Raw genomic sequence first — 17,584 nt, 5'->3', positions numbered from 1 at the left:
TTGATCATGAAGGCTGTGTGTCATGTATTTGCTTTGGCTGCAGCTGCACACCCTTGCAGTGTACCGGGACATGGTAGATTATGTGTTGCAGCAGCTGAGTTCCCAGACTCTAGAGCAATAAAAATCCAAAATGAGGAAATGGGTTTTTAGAAGCTAGCAAGTAGGCCAGGCAGTGGTGTCGAATGCCTGTAATCCCAGCACTTGGGAGGCAGAGGCACTCGGATTTCTGAGTTCAAGGCCAAACTGGTCTACAGAGTGAGTTCCAGGACAGCCAGGGCTACACAGAAAAACCCTGTCTCGAAAAAACAAACACAAAAGAAAAGCTAGCAATAAATATATGAAACAGCATAGCATGTGTCCTAAACCAGCCTGCAACTTAATAGCAGAGGTTGATCTTTCCACCTTCCCCTCCCAAGTGCTTGAGTTACAGGCACTGCAGCATGCTCTGTGCAGTGCTTCCAGCACGCTGAGCACTCAGCTGACTGACTTGCTAACATTAACCTAGACACGTGAGAATATAATTTAAAAGCAATATTTCTAGGGGTTGGAGAGATGGCTCAGCAGTTAAAGAGCACTAGACTGCTCTTTCAAAGGTCTTGAGTTGATTTCCCAGCAACCACGTGGAGGGCTTACAACCATCTGTAATAGAATCCGATGCCCTCTTCTGTCATGCAGGCATATATGCAAATAGAGCTATATACAGAGTATAAACAAACAATGCTATTTCTAGCCAGTCAGTAAAAATTTGGGCCTGTAAAGATGGCTCAGCCGGTGAAAGTGTCACCCTCTTCCAGAGGATTAGAATTGGATTCCCAAGCTCCAAATCAGGTGACTCCATAACTGCCAGTAAGTGGAGCTTCAGAGGATCCCGTGCCTCTGGCCCCTACGGACGGGCACCACACATGGTATACACTCACAGGTGCACACACGTAAATTTGTCATCGTAAAGAAAAATCTAAGATATGCTGGAAGTTGTAAAACCTAGGGTACAGGCAAGTGTAGCTGTACACAAAAACTCACATCTGGATGAATGGAAGGTGTGTTGGAGTCAACTTACCCAAATTTCAGGAAAGTTTTTAGCCTTTTCTGAAATAGGTTGGAAAATATCAGAACCATGTCTCAGCAAGTGACACTTGATGACCTGTGACTCAGTGGAAGGAGAGAACTTTCTGCGAGTTGTCATCTGAGCTCCACATTGTATCATGGTGCACCACGCACACACACACACACACACACACACACACACACACACACACGCACGCACGCATACCACGTGTGAACACACACGCACGGATGTAAAAAGACAACATGGCGAAAATATTACAGAATAAAAAGAATGCATACATTGGGACTAGAGAGAGAGCTCAGTCTTTAAGAGTACAGGCTGCTCTTACAGAAGGCCCAGGTTTGATTCCCAGCAACCACATCATTCAATGGAACTCCAGTCTGGAGCAGGGGAGGGGTTGGGTCGGGGATATAAAGGCTATACTGCTCTCTTCATTAGGCCTCCACAGGTACATGGTGCACAGACGTATGCACAGTCAGAAACACAAATGTTTGTCTTTAGTCTCACTGTGTAGTGTGGCTGTCCTGGAACTCAGTCTGTAGACCAGGCTGGCCTTGAATTCAGAGATCCACTTTGTCTCTGCCTCTAGAATGCTGGGATTAAAAGTGTGAGCCTCCTCCTCGCTCAGCTTGAAAAGATGGTTTTTGTTTTTTCTTTTTTCTTTTGGTTTTTCGAGACAGGGTTTCTCTGTATAGCCCTGGCTGTCCTGGAACTCACTCTGTAGACCAGGCTGGCCTCTGCCTCCCGAGTGCTGGGATCAAAGGTGTGTGCCACCACGCCCAGCGCTGAAAAAATGTTTTTAAAAGCCCAGAAATCAGTCTACACAATTATAATTAACTTTACTCACAATCGCATTCCACACTTTATGCTGCAGTTAACACAGAGTGGATCACAGACTTAAAGATTAACATAAAACTTCAGGAAGATGGGTAGACATTATCTTAGCCCTTCTCTAGGGCTAAGCAAAGTAGTTTTGCCTATTACATCAAACTCCATTCACAGTATAAGCTAGTAAATTGATATCAAACTGAGAGCCTGCAAACCACACAGCGGACAAAGGGTTCCTCTCTCAGAGTCATAAAAACAAAAGTTCAATGTCCAGTTTACCAAAGGCCTTTTTGCTGCTTGTGAAAATATGTTCAAGACCAGCAGCCCTTCGGGAATCCAAACGAAGCACATTTACAAAGCCAATGGAAATGTAAGGCTCCTGTCGCAGGCCAGTGGTGGCCGCAGCGGGGAAACTCATTTGGTCTCAGCCCCCAAGACTATATACACTTCAGCTGTAGACAGGAATGCCTTTGCAGCCCTCAGGCCCACGGCTCACAGACCTGCTACTCTGGAAACCTGAAAGACCTGTAACATCTTGACAGTCCAGCTCACTTCCCCATGCTACCCAGAGTTCAGATCAGAGCTGTTACTAGCTCGTTTGGACCAGTTTTTCCTGTTTCTCCTGTTTAGGTCAGTAACCCCACATTACTAAAGCATCCCGCTTGTCTGCCGGCAAAACAAGAATCTGGGTGGGAAAAAGGAGACTGGTTTCCACAGGCTACTGCAGCCAGTCGCAAGGGTTACTACTTGATTCTATCTAACACTACCAGGGTGAGAGCATTGGAGACACTGCAAACATGGGGTTAGGAATAGGAAACAAGGGGCTTGGTTCAGTGATTAAGAGCATTTGTTCTTGCAAAGGATATGGGTTCGATCTTCAGCACCTACGTTGAGGCTTACCATTTCCTGAGATAACAGGCATGCATATGGTGAGCAGACATACATGCAGGCAAAGCACTCATACATACATACATACATACATACATACATACATAATAAAATAAATTTGTTAGAAAAGAATAGAACATCTTTAAAAATAATAAGGGGGCTAGGGGGATGGCTCAGTGGTTAAGATAGAAAGTAAATAAATAAATTATACTAAGGGGTAGGCAGTGAGGGCAGCAGGAAGTCTTACATGGTGGCAGAGTGAGTGTATCTGCATGTGACAGGGAGGAATCACACAAATACACGCATGTGGGTAACATCTCATGTAAACACATGTGCACGAGGTTCATGTAAAAACCTTTGAAAGTTACAGACTGTACCGATGTCAGTTTTTCTGCGTGGCTTGGTTTTGGTTTTTTTGTGCTGGGACTCAAACATGAGGCTTCTTGCATTTTTAAAAACTTTTTTGGGGGGTGGAAGGAGGGTTCGAGACAGGGTTTCTCTGTGTAGTCCTGGCTGTCCTGGAACTCAGAAATCCACCTGCCTCTGCCTCCGAAGTGCTGGGATTAAGGTGTGTGCCACCACTGCCCAGCTAATTTATTTATTTATTTTATGTATGTAAGTACACTGTAGCTGTCTTCAGACACACCAGAAGTCAGATCACTTACAGATGTTTGTGAGCCACCATGTGGTTGCTGGGAATCAAACTCAGGACCTCTGGTAGAGCAGTCAGTGTTCTTAAGCGCTGAGCCATCTCTCCAGCATTTTAACACTCCCCCAAACAACAAGCTGCAGAAGAGTATTCCTGTCCTCTCTGCCTACCAGGTTCCACCAGAGAGGAAATGGGGGTACTCACTCATAAGATTCTATTTTTGGCTGGGAAGTGGTGGCACACACCTTTAATCCCAGCACTCAGGAGGCAGAGGCAGGCAGATTTCTGAGTTCGAGGCCAGCCTGATCTACAGAGTGAGTTCCAGGACAGCCAGGCTACACAGAGAAACCTTGTCTCAAAAAAAAAAAAAAAAATCTATTTTGGCACCCACTATAACTCTAAAGTTATTTTGAAATATAGAGTTAAGGAAGGTTGGGTATGGTGGGCCTCTCCCACAAACCCACCCTGGGTTTGAGGTCAGGCTGGGCAACATAGTAAATCTGGTCTCAAAACCAAATACCTGAGCTACAGAGATGATGGCTCAGCGGTTAAGAGCACTGACTATTCTTCTGGAGATCCTGAGTTCAAATCCCAGCAACCCCATGGTGGCTCACAACCATCTGTAACAACACCTGATTCTCTTGTCTAAAGATTGCTACAGTGTACTTACATATAATAAATAAAATAAATCTGTTTTTTGTTTGTTTTTCGAGACAGGGTTTCTCTGTATAGCCCTGGCTGTCCTGAACTCACTTTGTAGATCAGGCTGGCCTTGAACTCAAAAATCCGCCTGTCTCTTCCTCCCAAAGGCGTGTGCCACCATGCCAGGCTAAAATAAATCTTTTTTTTTTTTTTTTTTGCTTTTTTTTTTAAAAAAGATTTATCATTATATCTAAGTACACTGTTACTGTCTTCAGATGCACCAGGAGAGGGCGTCAGATCTCATTACAGATGGTTGTGAGCCACCATGTGGTTGCTGGGATTTGAATTCAAGACCTTTGGAAGAGTAGTCGGTGCTCTTAACTACTGAGCCATCTCTCCAGCCCCAATAAAATAAATATTGTAAACAAAAACAAATAGCCTGTGGGAAGTTAAAGGTCTACCCCCAGCAGGATAGACTGGATTAGAGTCCAGTTGTCTTTGTGCTGGGCTTACCACTTTAAGGTACAACATGAGTTCTGCCTACTTCCTAGCAACTCCGTGGCTGGCCCACGGTAAAATGGATTGCCCTGACTCCTAAGGGAGGAGTGCTTGTCATATCATTTGTATCAAATAAATGTATTTGATAAAATTAGCTGACTGCTGCTTCAAGCCCATCCAGAAAATACACAGCTGTTTCAAATGATCACTAGGGTCTTGAAGGCTAGGCACCTGAGGGAAGAGGGGGCACCTCAGCGCCAGAATCTGTTGCTTCTGTTCCTCCACACCTAAGACATGTCTTATTTCCAGGGCTGGAGAGATGGCTCAGCAGTTAAGAGCACCAACTGCTTTTCCAGAGGTTCTGAGTTCATTCCCAGCAACCACATGGTGGCTCACCACCATCTATAATGAGATCTGATGCCCTCTTCTGGTGTGCCTGAAGAGTGTGACAGTGTATTCACATTAAATAATAATAATAATAAATCTTTTTTTAAAAAAGTCAAGCCGGGCGTGGTGGCACATGCCTTTAATCCCAGCACTTGGGAGGCAGAGGCAGGCAGATTTCTGAGTTCGAGACCAGCCTGGTCTACAAAGTGAGTTCCAGGACAACCAGGGCCACACAGAGAAACCCTGTCTCGAAAAAAACAAACAAACAAACAAAAAACAAAAAAAAGTCTTATTTCCAGCCAGAGAAACTGGGGGCTGGACAGCTGAGTTTTAGGGAGCTGACCAGGAGTGAGTGGAGCCCTATGCCCCAGGCTTGAATACACAGAGGCCCTGGTTCTGGTTTGGTCTGCCTCTTTTCAAGCTTTTTTTTTTTTTTTTTTCCCGAGACAGGGTTTCTCTGTGTAGCCCTGGCTGTCCTGGAACTCACTCATGTAGCCAGTCTTTTCTTGAATGAAGAGACAATGATTTCAACTAATTTCAGAGGAAGGCAGAGGGGAGGAATGGGTGGGGCCCTGTCACCTCTCCTGCAGCAACTCTGCATGGGTGTAGGCCTTGGACGGCCAGCAGCACAACCCCTCTCTTCCTTTCTCAGCTCTATCCTCTCCTGACCCATCTTCCAAATCCTTCTGATGTCCCCTGGTAGTGTGTGTGCACTGTGCTGAGGACGGCACACACCTGGGAAAGTCAGTGGTACTGCCAGTGTACCCATCACAGGATTTTCTTCTATTTGGGTTTTGTTCTCTAAAGCAAGGTCTTGCTGTGACCTTGTGGGCTTGGATACTAGCTGAGTTGCCAGGCCGGCCTCCAGTTCTCAAGAATCCTGCCCTGGCCTCTCAAGTGCTGGATTTACAGAAGTGTGCCACCAAGTCCACCCTGTCTCTTCTCCACTGTAAAACAAGCCATCCTAATTCCTCGCACAGGATTATGGAGCATGTGATAGCTCTAGGTCAAACACAGGCACTATCTGTCAGCAGGAGCTATAGTGACAGGAGAACCCTCTGCAAGGTGTGTCGTGAAAGCCAGTAGACTTAGTTGGAGGGAAGAGGCCATTGCACTTGGGAGAGATATGTGTGCACAGGGAGGCAGGGCATCAACGTGGTAAATTTGTGAGCAAAAAGACCTGGGGCAGAATCCCAGCAAAAAGGAAATATAGACACTTTCAGAATACATGCAATCAAGTAAACAAGCATGTTTTTTTAATATAGATTTATTTATTATTATAAATAAGTACACTGTATCTGTCTTCAGACACACCAGAAGAGGGCATAAGATCTCATTATGGATGGTTGTAAGCCACCACGTAGTTGCTGGGACTTAAACTCAGGACCTCTAGAAGAGCAATCAGTGCTCTTAACCACTGAGCCATCTCTCCAGCCCCAATAAACAAATCTGTTAAACAAGTGAGCTGCGCTGGGCATGGGGCGCACACCTTTAATCCCAGCACTTGGGAGGCAGAGGCAGGCAGATTTCTGAGTTCGAGGCCAGCCTGGTCTGCAAAGTGAGTTCCAGGACAGCCAGGGCTACACAGAGAAACCCTGTCTTGAAAAACCAAAAAAAAAAAAAAAAAAAAAAAAAAAAAAGAGTGAGCTACTCATAGAGAAAGCATCTGGGAAGCTGACCCACCCCAGGGCCCCAGGGCCCCAGGGCCTTTAACACAGTCCCTGCCCTCCTCGAAGACCCAGGTGAAAGGTGCAGCTATTAACCCATGGACAGTTATTACTGTTGTTTGGCGTATGAGGATGAGGCAAGCTGGGAGAAATCTCTGGTCTCTGCTGTTTTTATCCCAGATAAAGGCTCTGATAGAAAAGTGCATTCTGGCCAAGCAGTGGTGGCGCACGCCTTTAATCCCAGCACTTGGGAGGCAGAGGCTGGCGGATTTCTGAGTTCGAGGCCAACCTGGTCTACAGAGTGAGAGAGCGAGTTCCAGGACAGCCAGGTCTACACAGAGAAGAGAAACACTGCCTTGAACCCGCCCCCCCCAAAAAAACAAACCAACAACAACAAGGAGGAGGAGGAGGAAAAGGAGAAGAAGAGAAGAAGAAAAGTATATTCTGAAAAAGGCCCTCAAACAAGACAGCTCATTCCTGGTCAGTGCTCAGCGCTATGACAGCACCCACATAGAGCTTGGCTTCATGCTACCTACATCTGCCGAGTGAAAGCACATTTACTTTTGCACATGTATAAACACTTTCTGTGCTATTTAGCCACAGCCTATCCAGGACCAAAACCCTGAAAGCGAGGCAAGGCTGCACTCAGTGGGTAGGGCGCTTATGTGGCATGCAGAGTCCTGGGTTCAATTCACATACAGGGGCCTGAGAGCAAGCCAGTAAACAGCATTCCTCCAAGGTCTGTGATGGAGTTTCTGCCTCCAGTTCTTGCCTGAATTCTCTCAACAGGGACTGTGAACTGAAAATAACCTTTTCCTCCCCAAGTTGCTCCTTTAAAAAAAAAGAAAGATGGGAGGAAGGGTATGGGGACTTTTGGGATAGCATTGGAAATGTAATTGAGGAAAATATGTAATAAAAAAAATAAATAAAAAGAAAGAAAGAGAGAGAGAGAGAGAGAGAGAGAAAAAGAAAGAAAGAAAGAAAGAAAGAAAGAAAGAAAGAAAGAAAGAAAGAAAGAAAGAAAGAAAGAAAGGAAGGAAGGAAGAAAGGACGAAAGAAAGAAAAAAAAAAAAAGAAACAGGGTTTCTTTGTCCTGGAACTTGCTCTGTAGACCAGGCTGGCCTCTGACCCACAGATCTGCCTGCTTCTGTTTCCCTAACCCTGCAAACTAGGGCCAAAGGTACACAGCATGCCACCATGCCAGGCATTCCTGAATTGCAACAGAGATCAGACTGGAACTGACAAGAATGATGGGTTAGCATTCCAGGGATGCCTATGGATGACTGAGGTGGGGCGCACACTTACAGTGCTGGAGACACACAACTATTGGGACTGCAATTTGGAGACAACAAACTTCCTTTGAAAATAGTCACTTTTGTTGGGTGTGTGGTTAAGGCCAGGGGAAAGCTTCGTGCTACGGGGCGTCCCTTCTTCCTTCACACAGGTCATCACAAGGCTTGACCCCTGCTCACCCACTTTCACAGACAGTGCCTTGACCTTGCCAGCCCCTAATACAAACTTTAAAAAAAAATTATTTTTATGTATATGAGTACACTGCAGCTGTCTCCAGACACACCAGAAGAGGGCATGGAATCCCATTACAGAAGGCTGTAAGCAACCATGGGGTTGCTAGGAATTGAACTCAGGACCTCTGGGAGAGCAGTCAGTGCTCTTAACCACTGAGCCATCTCTCCAGCTCACTTTCTGTCTTTTTATAACACAGGAACTTCTATGGGTTTTGCTTTGCTCTCCAGCTCCAGGCATCAAATCTAGGGCCACGTGCACACTGGGCAGGCATTCGCCCACCTGAGCTCCACCTCAGTCCCAGAGTTTCCTTCCGTTTTCTTCTGAGGAAACCAACATGGACAGGAATTTAGTTACAGTGATGCTTCCCAGCCAGCTTCTTAAAGAAATAAAACATAACAGAAGACTCTGATCATTTTATATCCAGTGACTGAGCTGTAGCCACTGAAAAAGGTATCACAGAGGGCTGGGGAGATGGCTCAGCAGCTGAGAGCACTTGCTGCTCTTGCGGAGAACCCACCCAGATTCAGCTCCCAGATACCAGCATCCACCTCAGCAGAGATCCAGTGCCTTCCTTTGGTCTCTGAGGCAACACCTGCACTCATGTAGCGTACATTTGAAAGATCCTGAGAGAGAGTGAAAAATTATTTAAGCCCCTAGACCTGTGTCCAAAATAGACCTCACTAATAGCAGGGAGTAGTTTAACTTGCCCCATTGTTCCAGAATACTCTAACGTTCCTTTTGCCAGGTGTTTGCGGTTTCTGCCTTTATATACTCCTTACCCCTTGAGCTCGTGGTCGACTCCTTTTTTTTTTTTTTTTTTTTTTTTTTTTGTGGTTTTTCGAGACAGGATTTCTCTGTATAGCCCTGGCTGTCCTGGAACTCACTTTGTAGACCAGGCTGGCCTCGAACTTGGAAATCTGCCTGCCTCTACCTCCCAAGTGCTGGGATTAAAAGTGTGTGCCACCACGCCCAGCCTGGTCGATTTCTCTACCCCTGCATGGGATACGAGTCGCCCCCAGGGCACTGGTCTTTCCCGAATAAACCTCTTGCAGTTTGCATCAAGACCGTTTCTTGTGAGTGATTTGGGGTGTCGCCTCTCCTTAGTCAGAATGTGGGGGAGTCTGCACGTTGTGGGTCTTTCACATACACACACACACACAGAGTAAATGAGGGGGGTGCTCAGTGTTGGAGAATACTTACAGAAGACCCATGTTTAGTTCCCAGCATTTATATACTGAATGTTTTTATTGCTTGCTTGCTTGTTTCTCCAGTTTCTCTGTGTAGCCCTAGCTGTCCTGAAATTAATAATGGTGTTTCTTTTTTTAAGATTTACTTATTTATTTTATGTATATGAGTACACTGTAGCTGTATAGATGGTTGTGAACCTTCATGTGGTTGTTGGGAATTGAATTTAGGACCTAGCCCAAAGATTTATTATTATAAATAAATACATTGTAGCTTCAGACACACCAGAAGAGGGCATCAGATCTCATTATGGATGGTTGTGAGCCACCATGTGGTTGAACTCCAGACCTTCGGAAGAGCAGTCAGTGCTCTTATGCACTGAGCCATCTCGCCAGCTCTAATAATGCTTTTTTAAAGTTCTGGTCTTATGTGTGCATTTGGTAGTTGGGATCACACCACTACCCAAGAATTCTATTGCTAAGCTTCAGCCTGAAAAAAAAAAAAAAGCTTTTAAACAATTCCCACAAATTATCTCCTGATCCATACCCAGATTCTATGGCTTGCATCTCCCCATATGCAAGGTAAAGAAAATGTCATAAAACTGAAGAGAATATTATCAATAGGTATCTCTAATCAGTGTAGTATTGTTATTTTTGAGACGGATTCTACATAGACCAGAGTGGCTTCAAATTTGAGTTCTTCCTGCCTCAGTCTCCCTAGTAGTGCAATTACACATGCGTGCCATTATGCCTGGCTTCCTTGTTTTATGTACTCCTGAATTTTCTCACCATAGTTAGAAAAGCACTCTCTCTCTCCCCACCCTCTCGCACCCCCAGAGGCAGATGGTAACATCATTTCGGTGAAGGCTCATGATGTAGCTCAGTGGCAGATCAATACCTGCCACCCACAAGGTTCCAAACTCAATCCTCAACAGCAAACTCACACACACATACATGAAGTGGAAACTTAAGAGTTCTTTGGAAAGTGTTGGATGGTGTTTTGCTGGGGCAAACACGTGAAGGAGTGTTTGCCTGAAGCAGACACAGTTGAGAGGACGTTCTGCTAAAGCAAGTATGTGAAAGGCCACGTGATGAAGGATTCTTTTTTTTTTTTTTTTTTTTTTTTTCCAAGACAGGGTTTCTCTGTGTAGCCCTGGCTGTCCTGGAACTCATTTTGTAGACCAGGCTGGCCTTGAACTCAGAAATTTGCCTGCCTCTGCCTCCCAAGTGCTGGGATTAAAAGCATGCACCACCACTGCCTGGCAAGGATTCTTTGCTAACTACACACATGTATTGGTCTGCCTTACACTGTGCAGTTGAGCTGCATGTGTTGGGACTTCATAGAGAGAAACACACCATAAAACCCCTGGTGGTGTGCTGAGGCTTCTTGTCATTTCTATGGCCTTGGGCTGACTGGCAGAGTGATGTCAGCTGACAGACTCACACACTGAAGACAAGACACTGGTGAGACAAGGCACGAGGTGTTTAGAAGGAGTATAAAAAAGACTTGACGGGGAGTGACAGAGGCTAGGTTTGGCTTGCTGGTACGGCTAGCTGTATAACACTTGTTGGTCTCCCGTCTTTGCTGATCTTCCCTGAGAGAGGCACTGCCAAAAACTTCTCCTGGCAACCCTGTTGGTCCCTCCTACTGACTTGAGCCAAGGCTGAGGCTCTACTGAACTAGACTACTGGTATATCCGTAAAGGGTTTACAAGTGATCGAGCTGTTGCTACTGACCTGTAAACTGAACTGCTGATTTCCTGACAACATAGATGAGATTTGCTTCAAAGATCCTTTCTAAACAGGTCCACTTTTCCCGTATCCTTTCTTTCCCACTGCCTCTGGTGGGTGCTGGGCTAGAAGGAAGGTTAAAATGTTTAAGAACCATCATTAAAAGTAGGTTATTAAAAAAATTAAAGTTACACACACGCACACACATACACACAAACACACACCCCAAGAATGCAAACTCAAAAGCAAGCAAACAACCCCCCACCCCCCCAGTTAAAGGCAGAGGGTGGTCCTGTGGTGAAGCTGCACTCCAGGGGATACTCTGACTGAAGAGCTATACATCTGCATTTTGGTGTATGCATCAACTTTTGTGCAGACAAAAATTTGGACATTTATGTAAAGGATATCTCATTAAAAAAAAAAAAAAGCATGCCCATGGGCTGGAGATGGCTCAACAGTGCTGACTGCTCTGGCTAAGATCTGAGTTTGATTTCCAGCAACCACCTAGTGCTTTACAACTACCTATGATGCCATTAACTCTGGTCGCAGATGATCTGGTGTCCTCTTCTGATATCCACAGGCTCCTTCGTGCAATCATTATACATTAAAAAAAATTTAATAAAAAAAAAATTACGCCGGGCAGTGGTGGCACACACCTTTAATCCCAGCACTTGGGAGGCAGATTTCTAGATCAAGACCAACTTGGTCTACAGAGTAAGTTTCAGGACAGCCAGGGCTACAGAGAGAAACCCTGACTCAAAAAAGCCAAAAAAAGAAAAAAAAAAAAAAAAAAAACACCCATACTGGTCATGCATGGTGGTGGCACATGCCTTCAATCTCAGTTACTTGGGAGACTGAGGCAGGAGGATCTCTGTGTGAGGCCAGACTGATCTACATAGTGAGTCCTAGGACAGCCAGGGCTATTTAATAGATTTTGTCTCAAAACAAAACAACCCCACCCCCCAAGGTCTATGATGCCTGCTTGGGTTTAATTCCTGACATAACAAAAAAGGAGAAACGGTTACAGGGCTGAAGTGATAGATCGATGGATCGGCATTTAAGAGCACAGGTTGCTTTAGCAGAGGACCCAGGAGACACCTCAGCACTCATCCACATGGTTTTATACACTGGATAACTGGATCCACAGTTTATAACTATTTGCAAGTCTAGTTCCAGGGCATCCACTACCCTCTTCTAGTCTCTGAGGACATCAGGCACAGAAGTGGTGCACACAGACATGCAGGCACACACACACACACACACAAGATCTTAAAATCTTCAAAAGAAAACAGTAACAACAAAGTTTTAGGGAACCCACATTGCAGACATGGGAGTCATCTGGTGAGTATATGGGCTGTCGGTATCTGGAGAATGGCTGGCAGCAGTCAGACAGGGACAACGTAGTCCAGGTGGGTGGCATGTGCCTCAACACTCAACTTCAGGGTCACCCATCAGACTGCCAGAGAAGAGATCCTGCTTCCTGGTGACAAGTCACAGGACACCAAGTGGCTTCTACTGACTTTGTTTCTTGTAGGCCAGGTGGGCTTAACCTTCCTGCCTCCGCCGGAGGAGCTGGTACTACTGACATGCCTAGCGTTCCACTGAACAGGGCTGATCTTACAGGGAAAGGAAGTCTCAACTTAAAGGGGAGAAACCTAGGGGTTTCAGGGTGTCATTCTGAGAGTTAGCAAGAGGGACACAGAGAAGTACTAGGGTTGTGAAGACACACCAAGCATGGTGGCTGAGGTACAGGGAGCGGGCTCTCGCAGGAGTAAATAGCACTGGAGGTTCAGGGGCGTGGCTCAGCAGGTAGAGGTGCTAGCTGCCAACCCCGACGATCAGAGTTCAAACCCTGGGGTCCACATGAAGACAAGAAATGGTGCCTTCATGTTGTCCTTTGGCCCCTTTATTCTCAAAATAGATGGGTATGTGTCTTTTTTTTTTTTTTCAAAGCACACAGGCGTTCCAAAAGTACTGCAAATTAGGTAAGTCAGAGGCCAGGCATTATCTGCCAATAAGCAAAGCCCACACTTTCCCCTAACCCTTTATTCATACCTGGATTAAGTTTTGTTGTTTTGACAGTTCTGGGGAGAGGTCTCAGACTCACCCACAATACTGGGCCAGTCTTCTGTTACTGAAGACTCCAACCCACTCAGGCAAACATTCACTGAACAATGACACATTTCTGCAAACACAACCACGTGTGCTTAGCAAACACCTGTGTTCACAGCGATCCCCATTCCGTTAAGGTAAAATGTTACAGCCACGAGCCCGGTGTGGTGGAGCACCACACCTTTAATCGCAGCACTCAGGAGGCAGAGGCAGGTGGATTTCTGAGTTCGAGGCAGCCTGGTCTTACAGAGTTCCAGGACAGTCAGGGCTACACAGAGAAACCCTGTCTCAAAAAACCAAAAAGCCAAAAAGCCAAAAAAAAAAAAAAAAAAAAAAAAAAAAAATTACAGCCAGGCCAGACAAAGTGGCAAATGCCTTTAACACCATTACTTACTGATCTGCTGATCTGAGTTCAAGGCCAGCCTGGTCTACGTGGCAAGTTACCATCCAGAGAGAGATCTGTCAGCTGAAATCTAGAAAATAGAGATCACATGGCCAGGATCACTGCTGAGCCTTGGGTCTGGCATCATCAGCTTAAGTTGTCCTTGTCTCTGTTATTACCACAAGTTTTACAGATAAGTGTTCAATAAATTGTGAAATATCCATTTTTATACTTCTGACCTCAGGTGACTAGTCTTGCAGCCGTTCTGGGCAGATGTTATTCATTTATATTTCCCATGTACTTTTGAGACAGAGGTGTGCACACAGGTGAGGCAGATGTGAATGCAGCTATAAAAACCATACACATAAGGGTTAAGGAAAGTGGCACCTCCCTCCCACTCCCTTGGAGATGCAGCAGAGTGGGGTGAAGGTGACAAGGAGCCATGGATTTCTCTGAATGAGTTCTCTGTACCAGGAAAGGGCAGGGAAGACAAGGGCTGAAGCTCGGACACAGGAACGGACCGCTACTCTTCCATGACAATGCTCCTGTCGAGTCTGCACCTGTGGGTCAGGGTGCACACATGTGGTGTGTCTGCTGGGTGTTCCATACACAGTCAATGATTTCATTTACTCTTCAAACTTCTAAGAGGCAGGAAGGTTAGCTTCATTTACAACTGGAGCAACTCAATTTGACTGAACCAAAGCGGATACAGGACAGCCGAAACCTGATCCCCAGCAGGCCCCTCTTCCTCCACACACCAGCTAGGTAACTGCTTCTCACAGGATCCAGGCTGTGTGTGGAAGGTCTGGTTAAATCACTGGACCGATGCTTTTCCACACTGGCTTTCACCCTTCCCTCCACATGGGAAAGCTTCCAGACAGAAAGACCCACAGCTGGTTTTATAATTTTTTTGTTATAAAACGTTTAATGTTAACCTACAATACAATGTAAACCTTTATGAAAAAATTTAAAGTACACTAGATTTCTTCAGGAAATTATTAACTACTCAGGTGCAGTACAGGAGGGGCACTGCATCTCTTGTGGATGCATGTTTTGTTGCTGCGTTCTCCCCGAGACAAACAGAGAAGCCAACCAGCTGTAAGGTGGCAGTCCCTGCTCAGCGCCAGGCGACCCCTCTGATTATGTGCTCTGGGGGCTACTGCTCCTTCTCAGTCACCTCCCGACATTCTTTCCTTGGCCTTGGCACCATTAGCAATTTTCATAATAACTCATCAGTTGGAAATTCTAGTTAATTTTTTTCTATTTTAAGTTTTAAAAGAAACAGGAATCTTGCCTTCTCTTCTGTCATAGTGGAAGCAAGCAAGGAGAAAAACAGAACAAAAACAAAACCCCCCACAAAACCTATCTGCCACAGACGATTCTGCAGAGGAAGAAAAGACCAGACTGAGGCTGTAAAACTTACTCAGGTATGGTTGCTTGGTCACCCCCATGGTCATTCAGCTGAGGCCACTTCAGAGGGGAATGAGGGGCAGAACTGGAAATAAATCCTTCCATTGTCCATGACTTGACTTTGGAACAACTGGCAGAATATTTTGGAAGCAATTTAAGCAATAGCAAATGGTCACAGGTGTCTTCAAGCTCACAGGTCTTTGGGAGTCACAGACTGAACTGGCCTCAGGGACAAAATGTGAAGTCCACAGTTCACCCAGGGAGAGAAATGGCACCCAGACAGCAGACCTAGGTACAGCAAGAAAACTGAAGTGTTTCACAGCTACTGGCAAGCCTATGCAGTGGTGCATACCCACATGCCCACTACAGGAACCAGGAGCAGGAGGGGAGTTCAAGGCCAGTCTTGGGTGTGGAGAGTTTGAGGCCACTTTGGGCCATCAGAACCTCTCTCAAAACTAAGGGAGGGGCAGATGAGGAGAGCTGGGTAGGTATTTCAGCACAAGCCTCCAGGACATCAACAGGCTGCCCTCAGAGTTGTAGCAACAGGGGACCCTATTTTTATTAGCCTGGCATCTAGTATCCTTTTGCAGTTATCAAAAGGCAAAGGGCATAAAATTAAAAGGTACACATTACAGAAAGAGATTAAGAGGGAGAAATCAGAATTTCTCCAAGCAGCTGTGAACAAGATACGTTCACAGTCCACATGCCCATGTGCCAGGCAGACAGACAGGCAGGGACTACAATCTGGGAGGGAGGCTCTGGGAGTGGGGAAGTCCCTCTGCATCACTGTCAGCAAGACAGACTTCATCTGAGGGTCCTCTCAACCTCACTGTAGTGCCAGCAGGCCTAGCAGCGCTAACATTTCCCAAGGTAGAATTCAGGGCCCTGCGCTAGGGCCTCGGGGATAGTCATGGGTTTTCTGAATGGCTTCACGAGCCTTCCGTCCTCACCATGTTCCCTCTAACAATGGAAAGCAGCAGAGGACAGAAGCACAGGACTATTAGAGAGCAGTGGCTTTAGAGGGCTCTTGGAGGTGACCAACACAAGCTATGCTTTCTCTCGACTGGAATGCCCACTGTCTCCTAGTGACTACAGTAACTTCAGAGAGCTGCAGTGTGCCAAGCCTGTACCAGCCGAGCTAGTCCACACTGGAATACTTATCAGTGCGCGCTGGCATGTGGGAGCACGTGGATCAACCACATATCCACTACCCAACATTCAGTCACAGATGAGACATTTCGAGGGGGGGGGGGCTCCTGCTGCTTCACCACGGCAAGAGCAAGGCTGCAAACTGTCTCTGGTACCACGGAATGTGCTTTCCAACACACATGGGCTGGGAGGCCAACTTCTCTTTCAAAGTTCCTGGCTCAAAACTTGAGACAGGGTCTCACTCTGTAGACCAGGCTGGCCTGGAATTCAGAGATCTGCTGCCTCTGCCTCTCAGTGCACCTCCATGTCTGCAATGGGTCTATCCTTAGACACTGTTATCACACTTGCACTGAAGCAGGCCAAGCATCCACAGGTGGAGCGGTGGGCCCGGGAAGGGGCCGCTAGTCCTCTGGAAGGCACCAAGCTTGGTGAGTGAGGGGAGCTGGGAAGAGCAGCAGTACAGCCAGAGGGGAACCAGGAGCTGCTAGCCTTTGGTTCAGACCCCTTTACCACCACCTGGTACAGATGCCAAGGAAAAGCTGTACTTGTGTGTAAAGGTGAGCACACACCCACACACAGCCTTTTGTGGGTCACAATCCGAGACTTCCTCTCATTGCTCCAAATGGGATACACAAGTGGCAGAACTGTACCAAACCAAATGACCACTCTGGGACCACCTGGAGAGGAACAGTGGCAAAGGATGCGCAAATGAGCCCAGGGCACCTTTATTACGCGGCCCCGGCCTCGCCTCGGAGCCCAGGGCATTGGCTCTTATCAAATCTAAGGGAAAAAAATACACCTAAGTCAGCCTCATTCCTTTGGTCATTATCATTACAAAGCAAACAGAAACAAAGTTATTCATAAACTGTGGGCAGTCTGTTCCGGGCTCTCCTCCCTTCCTCCACAAGTGGGAGGAACAGGTCCTCAGGAGCTGCTGCTGGAGGGTTTCATTTGTACTTTCTACAAAAGCAAGAATGACTGCGAACAGTGGGAATGTCTCCTTCCCCACGAGGGCCGCCGTCTCTTCACTGTGGGAAGGCGAGTCTGCTGTCTGCCGAGCAGGCAATGCTCACTGCTGACCTTCTGCACACGGATGCACGCAGGTTGTGACTCTTGCAGGCAGCATGGTTTCTGATCCTTCCATAGGATGCAGCAGTGTTTTTAAAAAAAATATTGTATTATAATAATAATATGAATTTATCTCTTGTTCTCTGTTTTTGTTTTTCCGTTTCTTTTAGGGATTGGGGTGGGAGAAGGAGGCAGTAAAGTGTCATTCGTCTGTCAGGTCCTGGACAAAGAGAACTTCTGTGTGGCTGAGTCCCGCCTCCTGCAGTGTTGGGGGGTTGGGCCATTCCTCTGAAGGAACACAGGGAAGTACCCGTCTTGGAAAATTGGCTTCAATCTGAAACTTTTCAGGGCTTTCCTTCAAGGAGAATAAGAAGTCATGGATGACCTGTAGGTGCC

General features: G+C 46.3%; 1 protein-coding gene across 7 annotated transcripts in view; it reads right to left on the bottom strand.

Moving 5' to 3' along the window:
• Positions 1-14,463: 14,463 nt before the first annotated feature.
• Faf2 (Fas associated factor family member 2) overlaps positions 14,464-17,584 on the bottom strand; it is a 42,280-nt gene continuing 39,159 nt past the window's right edge. For 6 of the 7 annotated variants that reach the window (XM_011244582.3, XM_030247458.1, XM_030247459.1 and 3 more), the window contains one exon: positions 15,819-17,573. In XM_011244582.3, coding sequence (XP_011242884.1) covers positions 17,391-17,573 — 183 coding nt within the window. In that variant the 3' untranslated portion in view covers positions 15,819-17,390. Of the gene's footprint in view, positions 17,574-17,584 lie in introns of all 7 variants that reach the window. The other variant, NM_178397.3, reaches the window with a different exon arrangement.

This window comes from Mus musculus, chromosome 13 (assembly GCF_000001635.26).
Source record: "Mus musculus strain C57BL/6J chromosome 13, GRCm38.p6 C57BL/6J".
NCBI classification, from domain to species: domain Eukaryota; kingdom Metazoa; phylum Chordata; class Mammalia; order Rodentia; family Muridae; genus Mus; species Mus musculus.
Note: the sequence above shows the minus strand (reverse complement) of the source record. Positions and strands in the feature narration are given on the sequence as shown.